The sequence below is a fragment of the Anser brachyrhynchus genome (assembly GCF_964034855.1).
Source record: "Anser brachyrhynchus genome assembly, chromosome: 4".
Classification (NCBI taxonomy): Eukaryota; Metazoa; Chordata; class Aves; order Anseriformes; family Anatidae; genus Anser; species Anser brachyrhynchus.
The window spans coordinates 68437263-68457884 of NC_137698.1; the positions used below are offsets into that span (position 1 = coordinate 68437263).

Here is a 20622-nt window from a genome sequence, read left to right on the forward strand (position 1 = left end):
ATGACTAGGGTTGACATTCCTTCTTCCTAGATGTGTGATCATACGTGCCGGTGCAGTGGTATGACTATTATTTATTTGTGCCCAGCTTATGAAGAAGCTTGGAGAGCTCTTGGCTGCTGACCTGCCCTCTCCATAATTTACCACTTCCCCAGTCACCTTTTGGTCATTCCATCAAACCCTACATACTTCCTGAAACTCATGCCTGTTTCTAGTCTAAATGTAATCCTTCACATCCTAAAAAAAAAAAAAAAAAAAAGAACATGCAAGAAGGCCTCAGGTACAATAGGAAGTTGAAATCAAAAAAAAAAAAAAAAAGGCAATTCAGCACAGAAAACAATCCTCTGGACACAGAGCTTCTGGTCAGTGTTATACCTGTCAGTATAGAGATGAACAATATCAGGAATTTATGTTATTTATCACAGCACCTGAGCACCTTTACAATATGATTCCTTTCAATTTTTCTGCAAAGAGGAATAATCTCATTCTCATCCTCTGATTTTGTAGATTCATCACTGAGACAGCAGAGATCAGACTTTAAAATGTATGAAATCCTTCAAAAATTTAGATCATTTTCTTAGGGGGTATTAGGTGTTATTTTCCAGTTACCAGATCCCAGCTCAAATACAGAATCTGATTAAATCTGGGTGGACTGCTGCGGCAACTGCTATATAGCAAGAGCCTCTGGCTTCTTCTCATCAAACTAGCTCCAGAATCAAAGTAGCCTCAGCAGTGTAGCAGAACGGAACTACATCAGACTTAATATATTTTAAGCTTATTACCTGAGGTAAAGCTTCTGTGTCCTCTGTACGCTATGCCACTGGGGAGGCAGAGAGGGCAGCCGAGCCTGGTGTTAGCTCTCTTTACTCTCTCCCATGCTGACTTACATAGTGTAGATATATTCTGAGGTGCCTTTGAACCTGACCAAGATCCCAGATGTCTTTAACAGAGCAAAGATCTAAACTCCTATCTCCTGGCCTATTGTCCTTCCTCTCTTGTGTAAAGAATGGAAGTTTCATGTGTCTTTTCTAGTTGATACTCCATTTGCCAGGATAACACAAAGCCTGTGAATCAGGCTTTTAAATTAAAACTGTGATATGGCATGATAAAAGATGGTAGTTTAACACATTACCTAACATTTTCTTCTAAATTTATTGCTTCATGCTGCTCAGGACAGTTGAGATTTTGCAAGACTGAGTTAGCTGGCATAATAGCTTTGTGCCAGCCCCCCTCCTGGGTCTAGTGCGGGAGGGTGGCCAGAATCAGAGATGAAGGGCTACACAAGAAAGGGTGTCTCCAAAGGGCATCTATTTTCCACTTTCCATTAGTCTCTAAGGAAGGATGGAAACTGAGAGAATAACTGCAGGGAATCATGAGGCTATGTTTCTAATAGTCTTATTCCAAGTCTATTTAGCCTAAAAGCCACTTTTTATGCACGACCTAATTTCTGTTCCAAATACATGGGTAATATATTACACATCTGCAGGTCATTTCTAGGATGTGTGACAACACAAGGCATTGAAGCTGCCCAAGGTAAGTGAGAGTGCCAGGGGTGTATTTTGTTCCTTCCCAACCAGCTTGACATTTCTGTTTGCAGCATTTTCTCTTCACAATTAACAATGAGTCCAGCAAAAGCTTAGAGCAATGATTACCACTTAAGGTTTGGGATCCTGAAGGTATGGATTTTTTTTTTGTTTGTTTGTTTGTTTTTCACACATCCAGAAAGCTATTCAAATTGTTGCTGGACTGACTTGTAATGGTGTGAAATTCATCTGGAATTGGTGTACTGTTTACAGCAGCGTATGCATTAAATTAGTGTAAATAAAACTTTCATCAGTAATCTGTCTGTGTTACTCTGCTTTTGGAAGCCATCCAGGCATAATCAAATTAAAGCATCTCATTACTTTATATTCCACAGTCAAGCCAGAATTTAAGTACATTGGCAATATGCATGGAAATGAAGTTGTGGGGAAAGAGCTGCTGATATACCTTGCACAGTATCTATGTTCGGAATATCTTCTTGGGAATCCTCGCATCCAGACCTTGATTAATAACACCAGAATTCATCTCCTGCCTTCACTCAATCCGGATGGATATGAACTGGCTGCAGAAGAGGTAAGACTTTTTATAAAGAAAAAGTCCAGTGTTTCCTGTTTCTAAAATTCCCCTTTGGAAAAGACAAACTGGGAGTGAAGCGTCATGTATGGCAGGGAGTGTTAATAACCAGCAGCTAGGCTCCCAGGCTGCTTTGGCGGTAGGTTGCTTTCTGAAGACAACGTGAACAGACCTAGAAATCAACCAGAGCTATGTTTGTCATTTTCTGCTCCCTGCATGCATTGACGTGGGAATGACTGTGCTACTTTTTCACACATTTAGCAGTCTCTGCTATCAGCTCTAGAACAGAATGCCCACTGACTCACTTTAATGACTTTTAAATTAATTTGCAAGGAAATGTAATTTAATACTGTGGAATAGATATTCTTTCTCTTGTAGAAAAGCTGATGTAATAAAATGCGAATATTTTCTGTACTATCTAGCTTTCATAAGGATGGCAGTTTTTAGAGATCAGCTGGTGTCTGAAGGAGACATACAAAAACAGCACTTTTATTATATGTTATCTGCCATTCTTCTTTTCTCCTCACTTGTATCATTAACATCATTAACATGAAAATAGGACCTTTTTCTGAGCTTCTTGTGCAGTGAGCTCTATCTGTTAGAATGATATTTGGGGTTTTATATTCTGCCTGATCTTTTATTGGAGTGAGAGGTGTAATTTTTTAATTTTTTTCATTTTCTTCTCCTCTAACCCACTCTGCATGCTGCTCTGAGTTGAGTAAGAAACTGCTGTGCTCCTCTCATGAGTCAAATCGCTGGTGAGTGAAATGATTCCTGTATGTTAGTAAGTGTGATCATGAGGATAAAAAATGATTAATAAGTATGGTTTTTTTGTTATTTTTTGTTTGTGTTTTAACTGTATAGACATTTCTAACTTGTCTCTTATGTCTTTTAAAAATTGCTGATTATAAAATGACATTTTAAACACTTCCTTTTTCCACAAAGTGACATTTTGAGACAAGAAGTTATACTGAACTTGTTTCTATATTCCAAATTAGGGAGCTGGTTACAATGGATGGGTCATTGGTCGACAGACAGCTCAGAACTTGGACCTAAACAGAAATTTCCCTGATCTGACGTCAGAGGCTTACAGAAGAGCCGGAATTCGTGGGGCACGCCTGGACCACATCCCCATTCCACAATCCTATTGGTGGGGTAAGGTATGAATTACAAATTTTATAAATCACATTTACTACAGAACAGTTCGGAAATTAAGATCTTGAGATTTTTCAGTCTGAAGTTATTCTCTGGTAATAAAATTTTATATGTAGGACTAAACTGGACAGACTAAGAATTGACATGAAAAAACCTGGTATACGTCTGGCCAAAGAGCCAAGTGTCACAAATCACTGGGAAAATTTGTTGATAATTTGGATTCTGCTATTTTAAATTAAGAATAATAACAGGAGGGGTCAGAATTGTGTAATGATTCAATGTTAATGAATGATGTTAATCAATGTTAAACTTCAGCAGTATGTTGAAAGGCCTTTTTTTGTGGACTTGGATCTCATTCCATTAAGTTCTGCACAGGTTTGATGCAATAGTGGTTTCTGCCTTGGAAACCATAAAAAGGCTTCATGTGAAGTCATGTGGCATGAGATTTCCACAAAAACAATGGTTACAAATGACAATAAACAGCTGGGGCAATGGAAGAATCTAGATGGGCTGCAATGGTGTTGGAAGGAAGAGTCATTGCCACCTCCAATCTCAGGGAGCAGGATGGAGGCAGCACTGCAGGACCTCATTCTTATCATCACTAAGCTTTACATTGCATGATGTCCAGGGTTCCTATAGGGAACAACTCTTTCAGTAGCTGTATTCAGTATTAGCAGATTTGAGAGACCATACTGCAACTTTCTAGTGTGCTGCAGGTGATCTCATATAAGGGCTGTTCCAAACCCCATATTATATTGGCGGTAGGGGGATGATTGGACCAGATGATCTTGGAGGTCTTTTCCAACCTTAAGGATTCTGTGATTCTACAGTTCTATGTACTTGCTGACACTAATTTCAGTTCTTGTCAATATTTGTGTGGCTCAGCCATCAAGTACTACCTTTATGCCTGTGCATAAAGATATAGATGATGAGTTAAATTGTGTCTGTAACATCTTACCAGACTAAGTCCCTTCTTTGAATGGCCCTTTGCAGATTCAGTAATGAGTGCCAGTCTCCTGAGAGCTCTTTCATGGGCTGTACTCTCCCCTCAGGCATGTGCAGACAGGATACAGAAGTGCCTAGCACACCTGAAAAATTAATTGAAAATGCATTTGCTTTTCCATAGAGGTGTCCAAGAAGTCTGCTTTTGCCCTTTAAGTTTGGATGTAGTGGCTGGGCAGCAGACTTTGAGGTATGAAGGAAGGGATGGAGATCTCCCTCCAGCCATAGGCTTTCTCACTGCAACCAGCATTGCAGGGTTGAAGGCCAAGAACTACCAAGGAAAGATAAAGGTGTCCTTTACCCCTCTTTGTGCCAGTGTCCGGTGCAAGCTGTGACCTTGTCCCATTTTGTACAGCTCAGAGTCCCCATAACTCTCTGGATTTTATAGCTCTGACGTCCCTCTTTACTCTGAGTTCTTCACTCAGAGGGTGGTGAAGCACTGACACAGGCTGCCCAGAGAGGTTGTGGATGCCCCGTCCCTGGATGTGTTCAGGACCATGTTGGATGAGGAACATAAGAAGCTCTCCCTTAAGAAGCTTCAGTTTCAGGCAGACAAACTCATGTCTCTTACAGAAGTTGTCTTTGTGCATACAAAAGCATTAGATTGTGCATTTCAACACCAGGCTCTCAGCTTTCATTTACTTAATAGTGTTTATTACCTGCCTTATTAAAGTAATTATCTGTATGTTGCAAGGCATTGTATAAAGATCAGAAAATGGAGAGTGAGGTCCCAGACAATCCCATAAAGTCAGGAGAGGTCTGAACTCCCCATAATCCTTGTTATACAGTGTTTTTTGTTCCCTCCTACTATGAATTATTGTAATAACTGGACTGAGAGCTAGGACCGGGAGACTTCAGGCTTCATCTGAAATGAGTTCAGTTAAATTGGCTTGACTCAGGATTTGGAGGTTTATGCCAGTGGAGGCTGGAATAGTGTTTAGAAAAATGAGTCTGGTTGTTTATAAAAGGGAGAAAATAAATCTTTGAAAGCCGTGGAGACAGTAACTAATTGCACTATAATAGGCATAAATGAGATTCAGGTTTAAAAAGGGTAGTGACCATTCACTGTACTCATGCCCAAATAATTTAGCTGTTTTCTAATTGTGTTCCAAATTGTTCTTGTGAGATGAATACCTTAAGACTGATCTCCTCTGACTGAGAAGCAAGAACCCCGGTTGAAAATAAAATGGAAAAAACAAACAAACAAACAAACAAACATAGAAACCACAATAAAATAAAAGTTTATGAATTGAATTGTCAAAGGCCAGAGTGACACAGATAGTATCTGACATCATCTGATGGATCTGAACCAAGATAAAAAAGGATGTGCATGTTTCAAAGCCTTAATCACGGTACACAAAGTCACTGAAATGTTATTAGGATAAAAATAGTGGCATTGAGATTACTGCTTTTCCACAACATTTGCTTCAACAAGACGTTGGCTCTGTGACACAGCAATGTCTCGCAGCTTACGCAGGTACCTAGCAAGCAAGTTGGCTAATCAGGGGGAGGAACTGAGTGTTGGAACTCTTTGAGTCAAACTTTTTATTTCGCCCTTGCCCATTGAGTTGCAGAAACAGCTTAAAAAATCTAACTGAGACCTGAGAGCACTGAAAGCAGGGCTGTTTCTGGCTTCAGGCATGACCTCTCTGGCCAGGCTGCTGCAGGTGGATCAGGGAGCTACTGAGATTTTGGGGCAGCATCCTCTGGAAGATCCTTGGTGCTGTGGGGCTGGGAGAACATGGGCACAGAGCCAGCTCTCAGTCACCCCACAAGCCCCCATGCAGAACCCACAGGGAAGGCAGCGCAGCTTGCAACCCCTCAAAAGCCAGCTAGGGTCTTCTGCTCTTCAGAAGAGATGAACTCAAAGCATGAGCACAGTGCTTTCAGGATTCAGGTGAGAGTGGCTGGTTCATTTCTATATTCCCTCACGATGAAGATCATTACTGGACTATCTCAAGGCACTGTACAATACTTTGAACTCAGCAGGTAGCATTTTTGAGACACTGCCAAGTTCGTTGTCATGAAGCCTGGTGGGCTGTGGCCTTCTCCTGCCTCTGAGTGTTCAAGTAGGTGTGCAGGACTTCAAAAAGTGCAGAGGATTACCATTTCCTTTTGGAGTGCCTTTTACCTGACTTTTGAAAATGTTTTTTAGGTTATGCCCTTCCTGGAAACTCTGTGTCTAATCTTCAAAATTATACAAAATGCCTTAGTTTTAGGGTTCTGATATGCAAAGTGTAGTTGTTATGAGCCCAACCAAATTCTCTGTGTTGCTCAGTTGGTTGTTACATCTCATCTCAAGTTTAAGTTGCCTCTTTATAGTACCGAGGTTGAAAGGGTTGTGACACACAGATTCAGAGGCTGCCATGAGGTTGATAGATAAAATGGATCTGGTCTGATTTGCCTGAGGACAAGTGGTACAACCTGGCTTGTGTACATATGCTGACCACAAGCTACACATTTCTCAATGTTTCACCTTGAGCAGTGTACCTCAGGTTCCTATTACTTCCAATACAAGGTACAGCCTTGTCAAATAGAATCACAGAACCATCTAGGTTGGAAGAAACCTCCAAGACCATCTAGTCCAACCTCTGACCCAACACCAACAAGCCCTCCACTAAACCATATCACTAAGCTCTACATCTAAACGTCTTTTAATGACCTCCAGGGATGGTGGTGCAACCACTTCCCTGGGCAGCCTATTCCAATGCCTAACAACCCTTTCAGTAAAGAAGTTCTTCCTAATATCCAACCTAAACCTCCCCTGGCACAATTTTAAGCCATTCCCCCTCATCCTGTCACCAGGCACGTGGGAGAATAGACCAACCTCCACCTCTCTACAGCCTCCTTTAAGGTACCTGTAGAGTGTCACCCCGAGCCTCCTCTTCTCCAGGCTGAACAATTCCAGCTCCTTCTGCCGCTCCTCATAAAACTTGTTCAACAGGCCCCTCACCAGCTTCGTTGCCCTTCTCTGGACTTGCTCAAGCACCTCCATGTCCTTCCTGTAGCGAGGGGCCCAAAATTGAACACAGTACTCGAGGTGCGGCCTCACCAAAGCCGAGTACAGGGGGACAATCACTTCCCTAGCCCTGCTGGCCACACTGCTTCTTATGCAAGCAAGGATGCTGTTGGCCTTCTTGGCTAATGCACCCGAATCATGTGAAGATGAACATGGAGCTATGAGTGGCTGAATAAAGTAAATGGCTATAGAAAGGTGTGATTTCCTACTGTGGCTATAATTATACCGATATATGTAAAACTGTATTTAGATATGGCTTTTTCCTGAGATCCTTTGCTTTCTCACTCATACGGGGAGCTGTAATACATCTGCAGTGAACCATTGCTTCACAGTGGTGTTTCTGCTCTTCTCCCAAGTTTGTGTTACCCATTGCATTCCCAAAACTGTGATCTGCCTGTGGAGCAGAAGAGGGACTGATCCAAAGAACACAGGAATTGCTGCTGTTGTAGCCCTAATCTTCAGCTCTTTAGGTTTTGTTTGCTTGCTTTTCAAGGCCTGTTGTTTTTTGGAGTATATGGCACAAGCTTTAGAGGGACTTGCTTCACTGGCTCTAGTTATTAGCCACGCTAGGATGCTGGCTGACAGATTTCCTAATGAAATCTGGAATGAAAGCAAAGGGTGAAGTGCATTGCTAGCAGCCCTATAGAAACGCTGAAGTAAATCCACCATAACAAACCTTGCTCGTTTATTTATTTAGTTATTTAAACCTGCCTGTCAGCACTTGTGCAAAGCAGAGTCTGGATTGGCAACGCTCTTTTTCCCCGTTATCTTCCCAAGTGGCAAAGAAAAGAGCCTCACCTCCGCCAAGGGCACTGGCCTGCGGGCTTGCAGGGGCCGGCCACCAGATGACACTGTTACCCCTAAGAAGGATCTGACTCCGGAGCAGGTCCGGGAAATCCCTCCTAGGAGCCAGGCAGGATGGGCAAGTGGGAGCCCCGGTGCCTCCGGGGTCCCGTCCCCATTCCATGGCAGCTGTGACTGAGCATGGGCTGCCAGAAAGACAAATTTTGTGACCTATTTGCAGCAGTTCCCTGCGAGTAAACTGCAATTGTTGCTGTGCTTGATATCCATTAGTTTTCATTTATTTGTTGATGAACCTGGACCAAAGGATGGTAAATGAGACAATGTTTTTCCAACAAGTGCTGAGCATTACAAATTGATCTCCATATCCCATTTTATCCATCCAATGTCAATCCTGCTGATTCAGAAACAAAATTAGAAAGGGGGTCTGGCTTGTAAATAATGGTACACCACCAGGAATTTTCAGGTCTAACATAAGTCTGTCATCACTTTGAATTGCTGAAAATGTCACTGTAATAAAAAAAAAAAAAAAAAAAAAGTTATTCTTCCATCAAAATTTCTGTCTTTTCTCAGCTTTTCCACAGTGATTGCCTCTGGTTTATGGGGAGGTAGGAACAGTATGTCTCGTCTGTTCCCTGGAGCAAACTGCTGCTCTTCCTCCATTAACTTTTGGGATGGAAGAGCTGAAGAGCCACATCTTTCTCCTTCCTAATACACTCCCTTCTCCACTGGGCTTCATCCTGCCCAGGACCAACTTCCTTCAGAGCTGAATGATCAGTCACACTTTTTTTTTTTTTTTTTTTTTTTCCTCCTGGATTTCAGGTAGCACCTGAGACTAAAGCAGTCATGAAGTGGTTGAGGTCTATCCCCTTCGTGCTCTCTGCCAGCCTCCATGGGGGTGAGCTGGTTGTTACCTATCCTTATGACTATTCAAGACATCCTCTGGAAGAAAAAGAGTTTTCCCCTACACCTGATGAGAAGGTAAGATTGTTTTGTAGGGTAGGTATATGATATAGTTTTCATATGTGGAACTGTAGGAATATTTTCTTCTAACAAGTAACAAACTTAGCTTTGATTTATTTAGATTTTATACATATGTATATAGTTATGTATGTATTAAATATACAATAAAACATATGTATATATATTTATATGCGTGTATATATACATATGTATAATATGATTTATACAGTTACTTCATTAGCTTTAAAATATATGTTACCAGCTTGATTGGTAAAGATTTACCCATTTTTTGTGAGGCCAAACATGATTTCACAAGGCACAGGTTAGGAAAAGTCAGGATTTTTCTATTTAAAGTGTGAAGGTTCGGCTATTTTTACCACTGATTCCAGGAGAGAAGAAACAAACCTCATCAGAATTCATATTTTCTGATGAAATCTGTAGAAATAAAAAGGCTGGCTGCCATATGGTGGCAGCCTTGTAACATTTATTCCAGGTCAGATGAACGGCAATGGTTTTCCTCTCTCAGGTTCCTCAGTTGGGATTCACTGTAAATCTTCTGTGAAATTTTTTGCCACCTTTCCTGTTTCCCTTTGATTTCTTCAATCTAGTATTCATTGCTGACATGCCCACTAGGAGAACAGCCGGCTTTTTAGCTTTCTAGTGTATGTTAAAATTGTCCCTGACCTCTTAAGGGAAAGTGGTTACTTACATAGTGAAAAGCAGTTGAAAATCATCAGAACTTGATCTTTGACTTGAAGTATCCATTTCTTTCAGCACATCTCTGGGTTGAAGCTCTCCTAAAGCAACAGTCCTCACCAGCATTTATTCAATATTTAAATATTTGTCACAATTAAACATTTTCTATATCAATTCATTTCTTCTCAGCTGTACAATATCTACTGATTAGTGAGTAGCTGAAAAGCCTAGAAAGCAGCTACAAATTTTGAGGTTTAAAACATACAGGAGAGGGCTGGGGGTGTCCTCAATTAAAACCAACTTTTCAAGTGAGTCAGCATAGGAACCTTAACAACACTACCAGTATCACTTTAACATTTGTCCAGAAAGTTATAAAATGTGTACCTGTGAAATGACCTGTATTTAAGTAACGTCATCTACTGCTGGGGAACTGGCATCCTGAAATACTGCAGTTTGTTTTAACTGCCATACATTAGCTGTAACCCTTGTTCTGTGTGCTGATCTGCCAAATTCACCATGCAAGGGGAAAAAAAGAAAGTTTGTACCCTTGGCTGCAGCCCAGGGTGAAATGCTGAAGTGCAGATAATGGCCAGAAATTCAAAAGTCAAATTCTGCAAAGTACATTCAAACCAGATTGTCCAGCTTGCAAAGGCTCCTGGATGCTGTCACTTCCCTGTGGTGGTCTCTCTTGATGAATGTGTGGTATCGTGGGGATCCTCTTGGCAGCAGCAGATTTCAAGCCTCTTTAACCTTTATCACAGCCTGGTATGGTAACTGCTGGGACCACGGAGTCTCAAAACTGTTCCATGTCCTTCCTCTCACATTCTTGCATCTGGTTCATCTCCTAATCCAGAACTTTCAACTCTTTTGGCTTTTGTGAAGATGGAATTTTCTAGCAGGCTTTTGTTGCTTTGTTTTACACAAGAAGTTACATTGATGCTTGTGTTCACAGGGGCAGAAAGGTACACACCAAGTCAAGCTCACTACCCTTGGCAAATGGAAACACTCCCTTCCCTCTGCCCCCAAAAAAACAAATTGTGAGAGTCAGTGGGGTCAGAGTGCTAGCCATTTAGCTAGTATGTACCCATTTTATCAAATGAACATCACACTTTCAAAGTCGCAAGGATACCTCTGTATTCTCCTTTGTGTCCATCTATGTAATGCCTAAACATTTGAGTTTTTTGAAGTCACAACTTGTCTGTTCATCAGGAGAAAGTAAAAAAAAAAAAAAAAAAAAAGGGTAAACTGTCTTTACACTTACTTACTTTACACTATTACCACCTTTCCTTGGTTAGCTACCTGATCCCATAATTGGTCCAACTTTGTGATTATTGAATCATTCCTCAATATTACACCAAAATTATATGTATGGTCATTTTGGTCTCCATACAGCTTCAAGCATAAAATCTTAGGCCACTTGCAAAAATAGGATTTTAGCCACCCAACAGCTTGCACGTGTTGTCTTAAGAAATGTGCAACGAAACCTATGATGCTGAACTGATCTAGTAGCATCTTACAATTGCTGTCATTTTAATGTTGAAATCTGGAGTTATAGGTTTTGTAGATGAGATTTGATTAAAATAAAAAAGGTGGGTATTTCTGTTCAAATTTGTAATAAAAATTGGAGAAAATGGCACAAAACAGATTCAAAGATATGGTTTCCTCATATCACTGCTGTTTCTTCTGTCTTCACTTCATGTACCCATCACTTTTCCTTTCTGGGTCGTGACTCATCTGCTCTTCATCATTATTAACACTCTTAGGAAATCAGTGGTGACATCCTCCATCACCACATCCTATCCTTCACTTTTTTTGGGTTGGCTTCAGCCCCACAAAGAAGCGACTGTCATTGAGATCAAACTGGCAGGTTGTCCTGCGAGAGAGATAAGTGCAAAACAAATCAACGCTGTCTATTTTAAACACCAGCAGCTGATGCAAAGATCTGGTGGGGCTGAGGCTGGTGTAGGTGTTTCTGAAAGGGTAAAAACCCAACAGCTAGGACATAATGGGGAGAGCTAATTTTGGCTTTTAAACCCATGACTTTAAGTACAACAAAACAAGCCCGCTACTTCTGCCCCAGATATGTTGAAGCCAAGTATCACAAAATCAAGAAGTATTCAGTGTTATTTCTGGCTAAATACATTGGATTGCAAAGAAGCACCTTGGAAAATAAGGCATGTGAAAGCTTCCTGGTGGAATATCCTCGCACAGAGGTTCTCCCCCTCCATCAGCCTCAGGGACACAGGGTGGCTCATTGTCTGGGCTCACAACAGCAAGACTTACTTTACTAGCAGCAACATCAATGACTGAAGGCTAACATATTTACTGTTTGCAAAACCAAATGTATTTCAAACTCTTCTGTTACAGATGTTTAAAATGCTGGCAAAAGCCTATGCAGATGCACATCCAGTCATCTCAGACCGATCAGAACTTCGCTGTGGTGGAAATTTTGTAAAACGCGGAGGTATTATAAATGGTGCTGAGTGGTACAGCTTCACTGGAGGTAAAACCACTTTACCATCATATCAAGTGAGGTAAAACCTCTACATGACCTTTCTGAGACACAAGGGTTTGGCAGGATAATTTTATTCATATCAATTTATTTTAGGTCAGATACTTGCAAAAAGTAACCTGTTAGGGATTTAAGCAGCAAAATGTATGTCGGTAGTTGTTATATCCAGATACCAAGGGACATATTCAACCCTGATAAGATCTGAGAGAAGTTAAGCTATACAAGGGTCAAATACATTATTGCATATATAAGATTCTTCTAGTTTTAAAGTCAGAAAATTTTAAATAAATACTTAATGCTAATTAATACTTAAATTGCTATCATTCATTAGCAGCATGAGTTTGATTCCATCTTTCAGACTTGCATTCTGCTTCATTCAAGTTCTGTTTGTTTTTTTTTCAAGATGTTTAAATATATATATTTTTTATTATATATTTTTTTAAGTATAAAAAACATCAAAGTTTAACATCCCATTAATTTGTGCTTAAGTTGCTAATTTGATTTCCTCAATAGTAGTATTTGGTTTTCTTCAGGATATCATGGATGAACTACTAATGTTCATAAAAATTTCAAAAGTGTTTCAATCATATTTTCCAATTAGACTCAAGCAGCTCCCCAAATTATTCTGTTGAAACTGGGCATTTAGGAAGCTTTGGGGAATGAGGGACAATCAGGCTTAAATAACTTAGGCTTACATTCTTCTGAAAATTATATCCAATGTCTTTTGTGTAAAAACAGTTTTCAACGTACTAGTGGCAAAAGGTCATCTCTCTGCTGGTGACCTTTGGCAACCACCTCTGATACAGCTGATTATCCAATTACTGTGATTAGCCAATCCTTATCTTTCTATTGCTGTTTCTTGGTCAGGTGAATAATAACTTAAAATGACGCTTTTTCACCTGAAAGAAGCGTCACGGTCATTTGTTAATTCACATTGAAAGAAGTAATATACTGAATTTGTAGAATAATTTATATGCATTGGCCATTGCATTGAACTAACTGCAACAGCAGAATTCCAGTTAGGGTTTAAATGGGTTTTCCATGATCTCTTTCTTTTTAAACCTGTAGGTATGGCAGATTTTAATTACCTTCATACAAATTGCTTTGAAATTACTGTGGAGGTAGGATGCGAAAAGTTTCCTTTGGAAGAAGAACTGTTTACAATCTGGCACGAAAACAGAGACGCCCTTCTGAACTATATGGAGATGGTATGGCTCTGCTTTTGCAGACCTTAGTGGTTATGGATTTTCTTCCTTTTTTTTTTTTTTTTCCTTCTGCTGATATTCCTTTCTTTGCTGTTTCACCAGTTAGTCATCACTGAGACAGCACTGAGTCAGTCATCACATTTCACCTGCAGCTCTGGGGCCTCTGCTTGTCTGACAGGACACACAGATAATATTTTCGTTGTCTTGCAGGAATGATCGAGCTTAGGGACTGTAAAGGACTTAGAAACAATTCAAAAGGAAATTGTTTGTAAATACTTTGTGCAATATTACAAATCAACTGTCTGAAATTTAATGCTAAGAAAAAAAACCACATAATCAGAAAATTACAAATCATCCTTTCTCTTGAAGAATAAACCAAGAGATACTTTCCAGAAACCTTCTGGGAACTTTTCCATTTTCATATTCCATGTTCCTGGCCTTAAACCCACTGTACAAGAGCACGAGATGAAGATTTGGTTGCAATGGGGAGGTTATAGTTATCTTAATAGAAAGGCTGTTTACTCACTTTCCAGCTCAATTTCTTGATATTTAAAATGATCGGAGGTCTCATCTTCTAAAGAGACAACTGTATGCCTGTAAGCATTAAACCAACCCATTTTAAAGTAATATTATTTTAATAATAAGTTTGAGCTCAGCAAAAACAAATACCTCACTGACAATAAGTAAGTGAACACAGAAGCAGAAGTTGCTCATCTTTCTCTCAGCCATTAGTAGATTAGCTTTCTGCCATGCCTTATTTTGATAGAGTATGCAGTAATTTAAAATTGTTAGGAGTGTTTTTATGGCCTTTCTAAGCAACCTCTTGCTACTTGTGGTAAGTATCATCATTCAATAAAGTCTACAGTACAGACCACCAAACTCATTTCATTTTACAGCTGTCTGATGAAAATGAGTTTTAGTGAATCCAAATGGAGCTGGGTTAAATCCATATATATTGCAGTTGAAGTCTTCAAGATGTAAAGATTTTTATAGTGTGAGATACTGGAGAAGTCTGTGCTGGAAAAGCTTTTTGAGTAAATGCAGGACAGTAAGCAAAACAACTTTGTAGATAAGGATGACTGAATTACTCCCGATAAGGATTAAGTCTGCCATAACCAATTCAAACTTTTCTTATTCTGATATATACCAGGCTGCTTGGTGTGTGTACAAATCTACTTGGCTTAACACGCAGAAGTAGTATTCATTTTCATAAACGCTGATCTCTTCTCCCCATTGCTAGTGGTACCAAAACACTCTCCCAAACTTATGTGTCACAGGTTTGAGACAAAAACAAAAATAGTGTATTTAAAGCAAAACAAATCAACAACATTAAAGAAATTTCAATTTTGTCATTTTTATCCCCTCATGTTGTAATTGTGAAATTATTATTGAAGTTGGATGAGGTCATACTACTTTGAGTATGTCTACACTGTAAATTAAATTTGTCTCTGAGATGACTCTTCTGACCAGATATACCCACTATCCATATGATAAATCCTCAAGTGCAATGCTGAAAAGCAAATTGCAGTGCTTCATCATAATAGTTCTTAAGGGACAGTTTTGAAGTCCTTAGACTGAGTTGTTCCTAAATCCTCCAATGAATAGCTCCACTCAATACAGAATAGCTATTTAACAAGAGCAATGACAACACAGTCTCACCTTGAATAAAAACCTGATGTTATTGGACCATACTGAATAATTTTCAAGCTTTTTATTAAGAATTACTGTAAAGTTAGATATTTTACTGCTTATTTTTAAACATCTGTATTTTCCACCATTTTTTTTCCATTGTTTTCATACTTTGTTCATCTTTTCCATTCTTCTGTGACAAAGGAAATGGAGAAGGGAAAATAAGAGGAAGAGAAAAAAATCTCAAGTAAAGAACAGCTCAAGTACATCATAGTAGTTCATGGGAAAAACTGAAATGGAATTACTTTTCTTTTAAAAAGTTCACATAAAACTTCCAATATAAAATATTTTCATTTTGGAAAGCTGAAAAAAAAATATCTTTAAGTATTCTAACGTTTTGTTTTGTTTTGTTTTCCTGGTTTTGTTTTCTAGAACTTCAAATAGAATGAGCCGTTTGTGCACCTCTTTGACAGAATTCACATTGCTCTTTAGTTTGTCACCAAACACATTTCTCATCAGCTCAAACAACTGGGTTCTGTGCTTGTAGAGAAGAGAAAAAGGATATTATACACACTGCTATTGTGACATTCTGACATGTAGTGATGTGTAGGCAACATGGAGTTGATGAGTAGCTGAAGATTTCCCTGAACTATCCTTATTCACTGATATTAAATAAGAATATTAACAGATTCATAACTATATTGTTATATATCTATTTGCATTCATAAATGTTTATTGAAAGTGATTTTAAATATGGCATTAAGGATTGTGTATTTAACAATGCTAATACAGTAGCATTACAGTACAGAATTACAGTACATTATTACAGTCACATTTATTATTCTTCTAGAATGCAGGTTATTCTGTTCATATGTTTTTTTTCTCTACTTTAGTAAAAGCATGTCTATCACAAGACAGTTGTTCAATTTTGATTCTTTATCTCTAAGTCCTTTGGGATCCTACTAATACTAAAGAACTGGTTTCTTTGTAAAACCCGCATTAATTGATTCTACTGCCAGCATGGTAGTATATTGTTTGATGAGTAGTATTGTCTGAAAGCTAATAATTATGCATGATTTTGATTTATTTCATACAAGTTTTAATGCTGCACTTTGAGTAAATGGTCATTTACTCAAAAATGGCCATTTACTTCTTGTTGATTTGACTCTGCTCACAGCACCAATGATACCTTTTCACTGTGTGCATCAGATTGTTTTTTACACCCTTAACTTTTCATTTCTTTCTGGTTCTGGATCTATGGCAGGCAATTAGAAACAGTCTTCAGGTACTGTGTTTGGAGCATGAAATGCTACTGATTTGTGCAAAGGGACCCTCAGTGCAATGCACGACCACATACCTAGCCCAGGAAAGCACTCATTCAATTAGCTCTTTTCCTCAGCTCCCTCCGAGATGTTGTTATTAAGAAGCGCCCAAAATAGAGAATGTGATCTGAAGGGATGTTAGTACCCAAGAACCTCTGTAATGCACCAAATCTCTTGAAAGTTGTTTCTTCTCTACATGGTTTTCTTGTAGAATATTAGGAGGTAGTAATATAACAAATGACTCCCATCTAACTTTGCTTTGCTTTGCCTTGCCAGGTTCATCGGGGAATAAAAGGAATTGTGTCTGATAAATTTGGAAATCCAATTAAAAATGCTCGCATTTCAGTCAGGGGCATCCAGCATGATGTCACCACAGGTAATATTTTTTGTTCCTGCTTTTTCCTGCTGCAGAGTGAAAGTGTTGAGAAGTGAACCCACAAAGTCTTGTCATATCTGATGGAAATGTCACCTTAATGGAGAATTCAAGGCTCATCTGTGGGTTTGTTTCTAGAAAAGCAGGAGAGAAGACATCAAACTGGTTGTTAAGTGTGTGATGTCTCTGGGATGACTCAGTCCTTGCAGTTAATAAAATCACCTGAAGCTGTCAGCCAGCCATCAAAGACCACACGTATTAGAGAAATTCAGAAATCCACCTTGACATACATATTTCATGTTTGGGGGAATAGATCAATAGCCCTGCTGGGGGGCAAAGTCTACTCTGTCCATCTTGTACTCACAGAGCAGATAAAATTACTTAGTTGAAATATTGTGAAATTGAGGTGTAGAATATGGTCCACACTGATTTTAATAACTGGAATGACTGCAGTGATTGAAGGGCAAGCAACCTCTTTTGTTCATGAAAACAAACAAACAAACAAACACAAAAATCCATATAAATATATGCAATTTGTGGACAATAATTATATCAAAACCAAAAACCAACCAACCAAAAAGCCAACTAGAATGCTGAATTATGGTCACTGTCACCAGCTGAAAAACATGTATTGAGGCATGTGCAGCTGCAAGTTCTGAGCTTTTAAGCTCTTACTGGAGCCAATGCTCTCATTTTATTACTGACTTTAGTGAGAATAGGGTAGGCCGTAGGAGCACAAAACAGAAGACGTGAATGGTAACATTTTACTCTAATGGTAGTTGTTGAATCAATTTGGAAAGCCAGAATAACTTATAATGTAGTGGATGCTTTCCAGCTTTTTTTTTTCCTTTTTTTTTTTTTTTTTAACTTAACATTAGAGGGGATACAATAGTGGAGATTATGCAGATTCTTGAGGCTGATGGGAGACTCTGGCATGAATTAGGGTCTTTTTCAAATTTCTTCCCAGACAATGGCTTTCCATTGGCAATGGACATTTAAAGAATTAAGAATTAAATAAAAAATGTGTTTACACTGAAGGAAAAAGGAGAATTTGTTCTTGTGTTAGGTGGGGTTAAGAATGTCATATGATTAAAATGTCTTTTAACTGCAGTGTCAAAAAAAGACAGAAGTTCAATGATGAAAAAAAAAACACATTAATGCAACATTAACTAAGTTAAGAAACTTACTATTCAAAATAAAGGAAATATAAAATGGAGAATAAATATTGTGTTTTAAAACTCCTTGCTTTTTGCCTGCAGACTCTAACCTTCAGCTGGAGGAAATTTACACCCGTTTTACACTAATGGAAATTTATACCAGCTGCAGCTTTGACTCCACAGTTTTATGTGCTATAGTGTCTGCAAAGTAATAGAATGTAATATAATAAAAAAAGGGATTTCTTAGCTCTTCAGACATGCTATATATGTATATATATATATATATATTGCAGCTTGGATTCTGCTTTCGCTTTCTTAAGTTTCACGTAGTTTTTCATTCATTTGATTTCTTTGGAGTTATTCCTTGTGCCCTTGGGAAAGCAGTAAGAAGGAAAGCTTCACTTCCTTTTTATACAGGCAGAGCAGTTGCTGAAATTTTGCATGTGAGTTTTACTCCTTTAGCTCCAGTGGTCAGATTTTCACAGGTTGAGTCTCTTTTTGTTATTCAAGTATTTGTGTCTGAACCTTTTTCAAAATTTGAGTTGACCTGATTCTAAGATTCTTTTAAAAACCTGTTCCCTAAATGTTTGTGTTGTCTGTGGATGCATGTACACATGAGTATGTATCTATACAGAAGGAAAGACCAACTAAATTCTGTCTTGTGAATTTGCCTTTCCAAAGCTGCCGATGGTGACTACTGGCGACTCTTGCCTCCAGGAACATACATAATCAGTGCCCAAGCTGCAGGATACAGCAGGGTGATGAAGAGGGTCACCCTTCCCACCAAGATGAAACGGGCTGGGCGAGTTGACTTTGTCTTGCGACCTGTTGAGGTTTGGCCTAACAAGCTTCTCCGCCGGTCCATGGAGGACATGCACGACCAATATGACCCACTGGAACTGTTCGATCCTCATGCCCAGCATGCACAGCCTGGGGCTCGGGGAGGGTCACCACAGCCCAGGGAGAAGCCCTGGTGGTGGTCCTATTTCAGCTCTCTAGACCTGCACAAACCTCTCTGGCTGCTTAAACAGCACTGAACGGTGCCATTGTGCTCTGCTCACCTTGTTCTGCTGCCCTTCCACCTGGTTCCAGGCACCCTGATTGTTCTTGGCAATATTTAAATCTGTTTCATGTGAAAATACAATGTTAATTCAAGCCCTCTTACTTCTTTTGTTTTCTCTTCACATACAACTGAGTCTGTTCAAGTGTTTTTATATATTAAAAACAATGGTGCACACCCATCCAAAGGCCGGATTGTATGTAGTCTTTTTCATAGTAATGTGCTGTACTTCTGCCCATGTAGTTAATCATCACATTCATTATTTATTAGGTTCTACGTACCTGCAGGAAAATATTCCTGATCCTTTAATGCATTTTTGTACATGCCTTAACACATTAATGACTGTATACTAAAAACAACTTTCAGAAGCATTCAGAAAACTCTTCTCTTTTTATGTTATTTTAGCACATTAAATTCAGTTCATTAACTCTTCTAATAGAGCTCACAATAATTTCTTAAATCCATCATGTGATATTAATGCTGATTTTGGGCAGAAAAATAAATCATTAGGAGTATGGAAATAAATCTTTGTCCGAATAAGCAACATGTTCAGTAGCATGGGGTGCTCACAGACAGGTAAGAAACAATGAAAGATCATTAAATAATATCATATTTTCCCAAGTACTGTTTTAGAAATTATACTTTGAAGACATAAGTAATAAAAGTGATAAATATTCAGTATTCTTCTTTTGAACTCTTATGCATCACTAGGCAAAATCAAGAAAAATGTTTGTAAAGTAGATTCTGTTCCAAGCAGTGTGAATATCCAATCTTTATGAAACACAAATGTTATTATAATTTGAAGGTTTTTAAGTTCTCAAACAAAGCAAAATACTAACATATACATTTACTGCTGGAAATGTGCACAACTTATGACGTAGAAAAATACATGAGATAATATGAGAGCAATTTAGGTTCAAATGTGATATATTTTGCTAAAGATGTTAACATCTTGTTATCCAGATGTTAACGTGGACTGTCTGTAGTTCAGATGATTGTTAATGGAATTAGTAAACATCAAAGAAATCATTATGTTCTTTTCAAGATAGTTGATTAGGTAAATAGTGGTCTTGTAAGATGCTGCCCTCTCTCAGAAATCCTTAATACCTTTGGATACCCTTAATTTTGATGAAACATGTAGTTTCATCTACAGGGTGCTTGTTTGGAGCTTACAAACTTCCTTCAGGAACTGCTGTATTAGTTGTCTAAATTGCCTTCTGATTTCTAAAAACTTGTTTCCTTATCTTAGGTAAAGAAACCGATATTACATGAATCCTATAGTCCATGTGCACGTGTCCAAACTATAATTGCCTAAGAAGACCCAGGAGATGAATGACTTTAATTCTGCAACCAGATGTTGCACATGCCTAAATACCTTATTCCCTGTTGTAATCTGATTGAAGTTAGGAGTCTGTTGTTCATGTGCTTGAATGTTTGCAGGACTGAAGACTATATAAAAATTAAATAAAACAAATTCATCGCATTAACAAAAAGTAATTATATCAGACCAAATGTACTGCATGCACATTGATGTGTTCCTTTCCCAGGCATGCTAACTTAAAGAAACACCAAATCCTACATATGTCACAGAGAAGCAAGCAGGAGATATACGTTCA

At 38.7% G+C, this 20622-nt stretch overlaps 1 protein-coding gene across 1 annotated transcript in view; it reads left to right on the forward strand.

Moving 5' to 3' along the window:
- Window positions 1–19193, forward strand: part of CPZ (carboxypeptidase Z) — a 33608-nt gene extending 14415 nt beyond the window's left edge. The window contains exons 5-11 of the mRNA XM_080590823.1: window positions 1916–2112; window positions 3111–3272; window positions 8912–9070; window positions 12116–12251; window positions 13329–13468; window positions 16693–16792; window positions 18628–19193. Of these exons, the coding sequence (XP_080446949.1) occupies window positions 1916–2112; window positions 3111–3272; window positions 8912–9070; window positions 12116–12251; window positions 13329–13468; window positions 16693–16792; window positions 18628–18983 (1250 nt within the window). The 3' untranslated portion in view covers window positions 18984–19193. The remainder of the gene's footprint in view (window positions 1–1915; window positions 2113–3110; window positions 3273–8911; window positions 9071–12115; window positions 12252–13328; window positions 13469–16692; window positions 16793–18627) is intronic.
- Window positions 19194–20622: the final 1429 nt, after the last annotated feature.